This window comes from Rhineura floridana, chromosome 1 (genome assembly GCF_030035675.1).
Source record: "Rhineura floridana isolate rRhiFlo1 chromosome 1, rRhiFlo1.hap2, whole genome shotgun sequence".
Taxonomy (NCBI): domain Eukaryota; kingdom Metazoa; phylum Chordata; class Lepidosauria; order Squamata; family Rhineuridae; genus Rhineura; species Rhineura floridana.
Genome location: NC_084480.1, coordinates 180,160,153 through 180,171,550, shown reverse-complemented (window position 1 = coordinate 180,171,550; position 11,398 = coordinate 180,160,153). Strand labels below are relative to the sequence as shown.

General features: G+C 43.8%; 1 protein-coding gene across 1 annotated transcript in view; it reads left to right on the top strand.

The window, feature by feature from the left end:
• The first annotated feature begins 887 nt into the window (after window positions 1–887).
• Window positions 888–11,398, top strand: part of UBE2QL1 (ubiquitin conjugating enzyme E2 Q family like 1) — a 53,305-nt gene continuing 42,794 nt past the window's right edge. Inside the window, exon 1 of the mRNA XM_061588413.1 lies at window positions 888–2,776. Coding sequence (XP_061444397.1) covers window positions 1,943–2,776 — 834 coding nt within the window. The 5' untranslated portion in view covers window positions 888–1,942. The remainder of the gene's footprint in view (window positions 2,777–11,398) is intronic.

The window sequence follows — 11,398 nt, the reverse complement described above, 5'->3', positions numbered from 1 at the left end:
ATTATTCTGTAAAGTGCATTGTGAATTGATGGCACTATATAAACAAACATTACACCTCTTCCTCTAATATATATTATAGAGGTGTAGCTGTGTTAAGTCTGTTGTGCAAAAATAACCAAGTGTCCTGTAGCACCTTAAAGACCAACATTTATTGAGGCATAAACCTTTGCTTACAATGAAAGTCTTTAAATTGCCACAGGACTCTTGGTGCTTGTTCACCAATATATAGTTGCACGCACTGAATGAAAAACAGACTGCACAAAAAGAACCTCTTTCTCCCTTTTTTGGCAGTGTGAAGAGGCAGCCTAATAAAAAAAATGCTAGCATCTTTTTCCTTCACAGCCCCACAACCAAGAACACCTACTGGCTTTGCACATGCGATCGGTCATCAGATGAAGACTGGAGGGAAATTTTATGCTCACACCAACACTTTTAATGCATGTTGTATTTTGCCCCTGCACACACTGATTTTATAAAATCAGAATATGCAATCAATCATGGTCTGAAAGACATGCTTTTTAATTTGGGTAAAGTAAACCACATTTTGATGCAAATCTACAGATCCTACGATCTTTCCCCCTCCCCGTCCCCGTAGCTTGTTGTATTTACATGTCTCTTCTTCACACGTACCTGTAATTATCCTGGCTTATACTATGGTAAGGGGGGGATGAGTGATGCTTAAGGGCGGAGGAGGATTGTTGCAAAAGAAACAGCCATCGTTCCCGCATCCTCCAAGACCGGCATCATCCCTGCCTTTTTCGCCTTTTTCCCCCCTCCAGCCAGTAGGGACCCAGGTTGCCACCACGTGAGCTCTTGCCTAGGTCCGCCTCCTCTTGCGCATACAGAATAGTAGGCGGGTTTTAACCGGGCTTTTCTCCTCCTTCCCTCCCCCCCCCCGTAATGCCAGGTCAGCTGCAGAAGCGCGGGGTATCCTGCAAGGCAGAAGAAGACGCAGCTGACTGGGGCTCCCCAAAATTCCACACTGGTAGAGGAGGTGAGCAAAAGGGCAGGACTTGCAAAAGAAGATCGCCTTAGCGGAGTGTGTGTGTGGGGGGCTTATCTCCATCTTTTCCTCCTTCCTTCCCCCCCTCTCGTTTGTACGCGAATATCGTCGGTCCAAAATAGCCTCGCCTGCCGGCTTCCCGGCTGGACAAGCGGCGTGTGGAACAAAGGATAAGCAAGGAAGAGAAAGAGAATTCCCGCTGGCAGCAAAGCTGGCGCAACGAGGCTGGACAGGAAAAACGAGTAGAGCTTGCTGGGGAGGAAATTTTGCCCTAGGAGAGAAAGTATAGAAGGTTCGGGGCCGGGGGGCAGGACATACCGGGACCCATCATCTCACCTGGCTGTGCCGAGGACTGGAGGGAGATTTTTTTAAGAAAAAAAATGTAAGGGGGAAAAGGAAGGGAAGGAAATCACTCTAAAAGAGCAAGCTAGACCGGCTCCAACTGTGTGCGTTTTAGTCGTTGGGACCTGAAGGTTATCGTGGAAGCAAGTGGCCTTCTGCAGCACCAGCCGCGTGTCTGCGTGAGTGGGCGGAGGTGAAGGGGGTGGCGGCGGCGGCGGCATTTCGCCTTCTTTTCAACGTGGGATTTAATGGCCACGGCCGCGGAGCTTTGATGATTCCGGGAGAGGCAGCTCGAATGCTGCAATGCTGCCAGCCGCAACAGCATCACCGACGGCTCTGGTGAAAGGAGGCGTCTGAGCAGCTGCGGCGGAGGCGAACGCAGGCGGTGGAATCCGGCAAAAATCATCATCCACGCTGCATTTTCTTTTCCTCCTCCCCACTGCCTTTCCCCTTCATCCATCATCGGCCCTTTTCGTGGCTGGCTGGCTTTCCTAGCTCGGGCAGGTAGCGGATCTGGCTCGTTTCTCGCCCTCCCCACCCCGTTAGACTAACTGCCTCTCCCCACCCCGTCCGCATTCACCCAGAGTCGTTTGGAGCATGGCTACACTGCTCCGGAAAATCGGGCTTATCCGAATCCACAACAGGGACACGGAGGATCCCAAGCACCATCACCACCACCACCGCCGCGGCAGCATCCAGCAAGGCTCGTCGCTGCGAGGCAAAAGCAACCAGAAGAATAAGCAGCAGCAGCAGTTGCAAGGCACGCCGGCCAGCGGCTGCGGCAGCCCCAGCAAAGAGAGCTGCAGCAGCAGCAGAGGCAACAGCCCCGCGCGCAACAAGCCCCAAAAGGTGCTGGAGCTAGCGAAGCAACAGCAGCAACACGCGGGCCCCGACGGCGCGAAGGAGAAAACGCAGCAGCACGGCGGCAGCAGCAGCAGCAAGGAGGCGGGCTCTGGCAAGGAACAACCGTCAGGGGGGAGCGGCGGTAGCGGCCGCTCCAGCTCGGCCTTGGTCCCCTCCTCTTTGGTGCCCGCCAGCCGGCAGGCGCACTGCACGCAAGTGCGCACCCGACGGCTGATGAAGGAGCTGCAGGACATCGCCCGCTTGAGCGACCGCTTCATCTCGGTGGAGCTCGTGGACGAGAGCCTCTTCGACTGGAACGTGAAGCTGCACCAGGTAGACAAGGACTCGGTGCTGTGGCAGGACATGAAGGAGACCAACACCGAGTACATCCTCCTCAACCTCACCTTCCCGGACAACTTCCCCTTCGCGCCGCCCTTCATGCGGGTGCTGAGCCCGCGCCTGGAGAATGGCTATGTTCTGGATGGCGGAGCCATCTGCATGGAGTTGCTCACTCCCCGGGGCTGGTCCAGCGCATACACCGTGGAGGCCGTCATGCGTCAGTTTGCTGCTAGCCTTGTCAAAGGGCAGGTAAGGAAGGATCTCCTAGCTGAGGGGCTCTTGGGTGGGCTTTTGAGGCCCAGCAGCAGCCAGAGTTAAGACTGGCATAGTCCAGGGAGAGGTCTTGTGTGGAACTCAGCCTGACTGTGGATGAAATGTTCTCAGGCCCACAAGCCTTTCCTCCTGCTAAATTATATACACAAGGGGGGAGTCTCCTTAGCAACAAAATTTAGAAAGAAATAGGAAGGTAGCATAGATGCAGGTAGACGGTTAAGACTTGTCACCGGCTGAGTTCCACCCAAGACCTCTCACTGGGCTTTGCCAGGCTTAACTTGGGGGGGGCAGTGGCATCACTAGGGTTGGTGTCACCTGGTGCGGTAACTCATGGTGTCACCCCCATGGACCTCCTCCCATATCAGACCATACAGAATCCTTAGTAATGTTTTTTGTACTAATGTTACTCGTAAATGGTAATTCCCATATATCACTGAATGTAATGGCAATAGTAGTGACATAAACAACTAGCGAAATTAAAATTACACCTTTAAATTACAATATCATACGCACAGCTCAAATTCTTGCTCTTATTACTAATGGGAGTTAATTATCTTGCATATGCCCATAGTAAATTTTCAGATACTTTCAGACCCTCAGCAATTTTCAAGTGGTCTATGTAGAAGAAAGGTTTGGGAACCCCTGGAATAAGACACCTGCTTATGGCCCTATGCTGCTCTCTCCCCTCATTTAGGGGCCTGGGATGCTTGCGTGTAGACACACCTCCTCACAATTATGGAAAGTGATTCTTAATAATAAGTTTCCAGACACAAAGTTACATAGGTATTTATCAGTTGTTTAGTAGAAAATTCAGAAGTGCAGAGTCCCTTCATGATAGTTACAGCCACATACACCCTTTTTTGCTCCTGGATTAAGAATGAGATCTTTGTTAATGCATTCTCTCACAACAACAAACATCTCTAGGAGCCAATCAGCATGAAAGTGGAGAGCGTTAGCAACTGAGAAGAGTCTTCTCAGTGGCTGGGTCACCTCCTTTCGCTCTGATTGGCTCCAATCTGCAGAAAAGGCAAGGAAGCATATTAGAAGACTCTTCTCAGTGACTAACACACTCCCTTTTCATGCTGACTGTAGGATGCTTGGAGACATAGGGACCCTGTCCCCCAAAAAGCAGAGGGACTAAGATCCCCTGGGCGACTACCCTCCTGGTGCTTATGGACATGACCGTAATATATTTTGTAAAGTGCAAGTTCGATATTATTTATTAAGTGTGTTTAGGATTACACTGATGGCATTCCCAAATATGTACTTTCACACAGACTTTGGTTTTCCATAACACAATGCTTGTCCAAGCCTCCACACTTGGGGGGGGCACTACTTGCACACCCCTTCCATAAGCACATCAAAGTTGGATACACACCTGAACCAAGACCCAGACAAAGGGCACTCAAAACAAAAAGGTAATTACAGTGGCTGAGTAGATCTTGTACAGTGGTTATACTGACTGGGCAGCCACTGTCCTTCACATTTTACAAAATACTTTTTCCTATACAAAGATTAGCTTTCTGTGTATGAAAAAGTAATATATGAAGTGGTCTCAATAGTGAGAAAAGTAAACAAGTGAATGGTGATCCAAATGTTTTTCATTCTCCCGTTATGAAGCTAGCTGCCAGATGATGTATCACCTTCCCTACGCATGCAGCGTAGACTGAAAAAACAGCACCCAAGCCACCATTCAATACGTGCACGTGTTCTTTCCAACATGAATCTACAGGTCTCAAAAAGTAATGTGTGACAAAGTCCTCAAACACCTTATAACATGCCTCAAACATGGTCTCTTGTTCTACCAGCATGCCTCCACACCATCACTTTGCCAAAACATAAGGATAGGTAAATTGCTTTTAGGGAGGTTCACAATTATGATTTCCTATTTATTTAATCTAAAAATATTTAAAATACATAAAAACAGCCAGGGGAAGATATTGGAGAAATATAAAATAAATACAAATAAAAAAGGGGGGGAGGTGAAGAGACTTTAAATGTGCTACTCACCATCTCTCAGCCTATCCTCCCCTCAGGATGAAAACAATGGAGAACCATGACCACCCCCAGGAAGAAGGGCACACTTAAAATGTAGAGGAAAAAAGCATCTACAACCATAGTGTGAAATCAAATACTTATTAGGACACAGTATGAAGAAATACTTATATAAACATGACTCTCAAATATGTTTATGAATTACACAATCTGTAAATATATTTATAGTGCAATCCGATGTTTGTTTACTCAGAAGCAAGTCCCAATGTATTCAATGGGGCTTACTCAAACTGGGAAGTGTGCAGAGAACTACAGCCTCAAGTGATAAGGAACTTGTTCTTTTCAGTTGAGACCTTATCCCAGTCTGAGTCTGTGTTGGAATTGCTTTTTAATATATTTTTAAGCCTTTTCTTTTTTTAAAAGCTTATAAAAAATATTTTCAAAGATGTTTTAATATATTTTAAAGTCTGTTTTTATGATGTTTTAAAGTGCTTTTAGTGCTTTTGTTTGCCGCCCTGGGCTCCTGCTGGGAGGAAGGGCGGGATATAAATCAAATAATAAATAAATAAACTTCATTCACCCAACCCAAAATTCAGAATCATGCCTCTTTAGGCTGTTTTCCAACTGTTTATTCTTGCTTTATGGTTATTGGATTTTAAATGGCTTTATTTCTTGTTGTGAGCTGCCTTGGTTTCCAACCCTACCTCACAGGGTTGTTGGAAAGACTACACACACACACACACACTGCAGATGTATAAATACATACAGCCCATATAATAGTTTGTCAAACCAGTTGGTCATTGCAGAAAAATCAGTATTAGTTTTTAAAAAATCAGTATTAGTTTCCTACAGAATAAAAACTGTAATACCTAAGTAAACCCTGCCTACTTGCTTTAAAATAGGACTGGAGGAGGGAGGGACAGAAAGAGAACACAAACACAATTCTTTTATACATTCACTCCAAAGTCCCATTGATTTTCAGCACATTCATAACCATGTCTACTCAAAAGTAAATCCTATCGAATTCAATGGGATTTACTCTGGACATATGGGATTAGCAATGCTTTTACCCCCACAAAAGCAAGTATTGGGAAGGTTTTGAAAACACTGCCCAGGATCTGACTCCTACACACAAGAGGGGAAAAAACTGAAATGTATATACTTACCCAATTTATGAGATTTTCAGATAAACGGGGGGGGGGAACCACCATTTTCTGGCCTTGCAATGAGGTTTACTAGACATTGCCACAGGTCAAACAAACACTTCACTGATTGGCTGCAATCCTGAACGGGCAGGGTTAAAGCTATGAAGTGCTATACAGTAGTTTAAAAAAAGATTTAAAGGGGGCGGCTGATGTTTTTATGTATATCTTGAGAACCGGACCACCTAGAAACTTTTTTTTTTAATTAACGCTGAGACTCACCCCCCTCTGATGTGTCACCTGGTGCACTCCACACCCCCCGCGTGATGCCACTAGTGGGCGGCTGATGTTTTTATGTATATCTCGAGAACCGGACCACCTAGAAACGTAATTTTTTTAAAATTAAAGCTGAGAGTCACTCCCCTCTGATGGTGTCACCCAGTGCGGTCCGCACCCCCCTAGTGATGCCCCTGGGGGGGGGAGGACTCAGCACATGCTTAGAGGCCCTCTTGTCTGTTTCTGTTGCTCACTCTAGCTCATGGTTGAGCCTTGGCATTGAAAATGGCAAAGCCCCAGAGCAAGGGTTCCCAAGCTGTGGTCCATGGACCACCAGTGGTCTGCAAGCTGTGTTCAGGTAGTCTGTGGAGTCTCTGTAGATTAGTGATTGGGCTACAGGAGATGGCACATCAATCAATTGTATTAAATATTCATACAGTAGGGCCCCGCTTATATATGGCGGGTTAGGGACCAGGCCCCTGCCGTAAAGAGGAAATCGCCGTAAAGCGGAATCCATTGACTATAATGGGTCGCGTTGTGCGAATGCCGCAAAAGTGCAAAATCGGCTTTAAAACGGGGAATTTCCCCTAATTGAAAGCCGCCGCATCAGCGGAACGCCGGAAAACGGAGCGCCGTAAAGCGGGGCACTACTGTACTCATTTTTAATTGGATTCTTGTTGCTTCTTTTATTTCTTATGTTGTGATTGTTGTGTAACAGTTTGAATTCCATAGAATTCAATGGAAGAATAAGAAATAAAAGAAGCAATGAAAACTTAATACAGCACCTAGCACAGTGCATTACAATTACTACAGTAGGCAAGTGGCCTTTGGGAACCATTGCCCTAGAGACGTGGTTTAGATCCATCTCCTCCATACTGGGACCTGGACTAATGCATTTTGCTGCATTGCATTATCCAAGTGACTAAGAACCAAACCACTAATGATGTGGGCGATTTGTGATTTCACAGCTTTCCCCTGTTAAGTATTAAAGCTGATGAGGGGACTCCAAATTTGATCAGAGCAGCACAGCTGGTCCGATCAAATTTGGAGCATCTTATGTCTTGTTTTGTTGTTATTTTTTATAAGGATATCCAGTTGCAAATCATGTTGTATAATTTAGTCCTGTGTTGCCTTATCCAAGTGGCCAGGTTGTTCTATCCAAGAGATGTACCCTGGCATGCCTTGCAGCACAGTAGCCAACATGGTGCCCTCCAGATATGGTTCGACTTCTTCAGCCCTAGCCAGGATGGCCAGTGCTGAAGAATGATGGGAATTATAGTTTGACAACATCTGGAGGGCACCAGGTTGGCTATTCATGCCTTGCAATGTCTCAGACAATACTGGGGAGCACCTCTTGGATCATGGTCAGTTGTGCCCTAGCACCCTCTGCTGCAAAATTGTGAGGAATCCTGGGATGCCCTTCTTGGGCGACATGCTGCTTCAAGGGCACTTATAAAAAAATACTTCTGGGCCCCCCAAAAAGTCCTGCCCAAGCTTCCAAAATGGGTATATAGAAAACCATATGTCAAACTCCAGTAGTGGAGGCCTCCTGGCTACTTTCTGTGGCGCATAAATGGTTGTTTACAGAGTGTTGGATTGCTGACCATTGGGGACCCTGGAGGCAGGAAGAAGTGTCAGTGAAGACGGAGCAGATTGTTCTGGTCCCTAAATCGTTGTGCAAATGGAAGAGGATGACTGTTGTACAGTATTCTGTGGACTGAGTAGAAGTGGTTCCAATTCTAATAGGCTCTGTAAAATTCAGTGGTGAGCAATCCAGCATCATGTACGCAACCTTTTAGGGCCACAGAAAGTGGCAAGGAGTGCCTCCAAACTATGACTTTGCAGCAGACACACAAAACAAATATTTATAAAATTTGAAATGACCTGGAGAGTGCGAGTTGAGATAAATTATTCTCCCTCTCTCAGAACTGGAGTTTTGAGTCATCCAATGAAGCATTGGCTGGCAGAAGTGTTGCTTCATAGAGCAATAACTTACACAATTCCCTGCCACAAGATACCATGGTGGCAACTGTGTCTGATGGCTAAAAAGAAAAATGTCTAACATGTTCATAGAGACCAGGTGTATCGGTGACTAAGAATATTACCAGAAGGTGGGGATAATTAATTAAATATTATTAACTCCATTATGTGAGCACCTGATTGGCTACTCTTAGAGACACAGTGCTGGACTAGATGGGCCTTTGGGTTGATCCAAATAAGCAGTTTTGATGTTCTAGAGTGGTCCTGTTTTAGCAATACTCTGACGTGGTGCTTTCTATATAGTGGAGCTATGCGGAGGTTAGCTTTTATGAAATGGAGCCTGTGGCTTGAAAAGAGAGCCTCTGCAGCTCTACTTAAAGTTGTATAAATATGTAAGATAAATAAAGGAGTTGAGACTGTTCTTTTGTATAATAACTCCAAATCCCTTGATCTGTCTACTGAAATCAGTGGGTTGCTAGTGGACTGTGGCCTAAGCCAGATAAATCTTACCTCCTAGCTGCATCTACGCTACCTTCCCATTCCAACCTTTCCTATTTCCTTCTGGCTTAATGTAATCTTGACTAAATTGGGTTACTTAGGAGACTCCCCCCTTATGTATATTTGTCTCCCTATCTTAAATCACATATATATGTGTACTGGACAGTCCTGTGCACATTTGTTCAAATGTGTTTAGTGAAGTATGCAGGCATAGGATTGCAACCAAAGCTACATATTGATTAATTCAATATACTGTTTTTAAAATGGAGACAGTAGCAATTCCTCTGCTCTATTCTTTCCGCTTGTAACGATGTTTTTAGAGGTGGTTGTGGCAAGGGATATTTGTAAGCAAACCTACACACCAATTTTTAATTTATTTTTTTAATTGCTGTAATGGATGTATCTGCATTAGCCAACTCCCAAATAATGTCATAAAGATCTTTATATGCTTTGTGTCCCTTCTTCCCCTGAAGATGTAAGCTGTGATCACAGATCAATGCCACATTTGTTCTGACATAAATTATTTTTGGTACCTCCTTTAATACTAATGTTTACATCCCAAATTTCCAGGGGACGATTTTAAAAAACTGTATTAAACACACTTTACAATGCAGCCTGTAGATTTTTCTTTAGCCCTGTTTTCTACACAGCAGCATAACTGACCAAGATGGAATGGACATAATCATTAGAACATCATTAGGTGTTTGGAGTGCAATTTGATGGAAAGTTTTCCTTCGCAAACTCCATTGAAATGAATATATTGTGCAGATCCCATTCATTTCAGTGGGGCTTGGGCTTGACAGTATCCTGCTAGATTATGCTCTTGGTTTTTAATAGCTCCTGCACAGAGTTTGAAAATGTTCTTCTTCAGTGTTAACCTCCAAAGGTGGCCAGGGATTGGCCAGTTGTCACAGACATTAGGATCCAGCTCTTGATTCCAAGGGATGCCCTCCTGTGTATTACTATGGGGATCATCCACTGTGTCCACCATAGTGATCTTGTGTAATCCTATTTTTAACTACCTGTTCTCTTTAGTTTGCTTAGTTGTCAAATTATGAAAGCCCACGAGTAACTGACAGTTGGGGCCAAGTGTTATTTCTGGTAGGCAGAGGGTGAAGCAAGCTCCCTGCAGCTGCCCCTTCTGTGGTTGATAGATGGGACAAAGTTGGTCTCCACCTCTTCCTGTGATGTTCTTCCTGGAGGGTGAAATCTTCCAGTGGCCCTTGGTCTCGTGGGCAAAGGCAGAGTCAGGTCAACTGGTACCTGGATCTGAGTATTCTTTAATTTATTGAACTGTCCCACTGAACTCAAGTGAGATTTCATGTAGAGGATTGTGCTGTTAAAGTTGTTGAAATTAATAACACATTCTGTTTTATTAAAACACTTTAATCTTTACAGCAACTTTTCACATTTATAACAGGCCACTGAGTATGCTGTATACTTTGCTTCTATTTAACAGTCCTGGTACCCTGTAGATTGACATACATAACACATAGTTATTTATTAAATAAGCAGCATATGTATCATTTTCTAACATTACTAAAATATAAAGTTTATATATCTATAGCTAAGTAAATAAACACATCAATAAATCATATGAAGGGTACTCTCATACATGAAGGATACTCTCGTAGATAGTGTAAATGCTTATAACCTATTTTAGTAATTAGATTAACCTATTGGTATGCACCTTTGTTTAGGAAAGGTATAAAATACCGATGGGACATTTGATTTAAATCAGCCATTTAAATTGGCTTTTTTTCTTGGTGACTGGAATCATTATTTGAACCAACAAGAAAGAAAAAGGCCATTTTAAACCATTGGTTTCGATCAAGTTTTTCATTGACACATCATACCTTTCTTAAACAATGATGCATATTGCCTCAATTTAGATCAACCCAGCTTGGCTTCTCAAAGTATCAGCAACCTTCCTAAGTTTATGTCTACCAAAACACAATCAAATTCTCTGTATCCTTAGCTCAAAGCAGCTTTCAGTGAGAAAACATTTTTTGCCCAGTGAAGAATACACAAAATGGGCATCTTGCATGTCAAAATGATGGATGGTTCATTTCATTATGGACAGGAAAGGAGGAAAACAGTTTTATCTGCTATCTTGCCCTGATTTACCAGAAAACCATTAGGAAACCAACAATTATAAAGATACCATTTCAGAGAAAAACAGTGGTTTGTAGTATTTGTCATAATTATTTATGCCAGTACTATAATCCCTTGTCAGCTTCCTCCTCTGGTCCCAAAAATTTGCCTATAATTGTACAGTGGTTTTCTTTAAATATCTGTTCATTTGGGGATTAGAGGATGAGAAGAGGTGGTTGCACATTTAATTAAACTATATTGCTTCATGTTTTAGGGCGAGATTGTGGGACTACTTTCCCATTCGTTAGTCATATGATCCTTTTTGTTACTGATATGAGTAATTCATGTTACTTCAAACCTAATGAGAACAATTGTCAGTGTTAAGTCTTTTTTTTGCATTCTTGCAATTAAAGAAATAGGCTTTTAATTAATTATGTATGTGACTCAACAGTGCCTTCTAGAAACAGCAAAGAATTCTGTGATTCTTTAAATAAGTTGATTTAGTAATTCATAATAAAGCAATATCCTTATTAGGCCACCCAAAATGTCACAAAACAGTGAGTAAGCTTCTGAATTCTGCAGAACTCTTCATTGGACTAGCTGTTAAACAAAC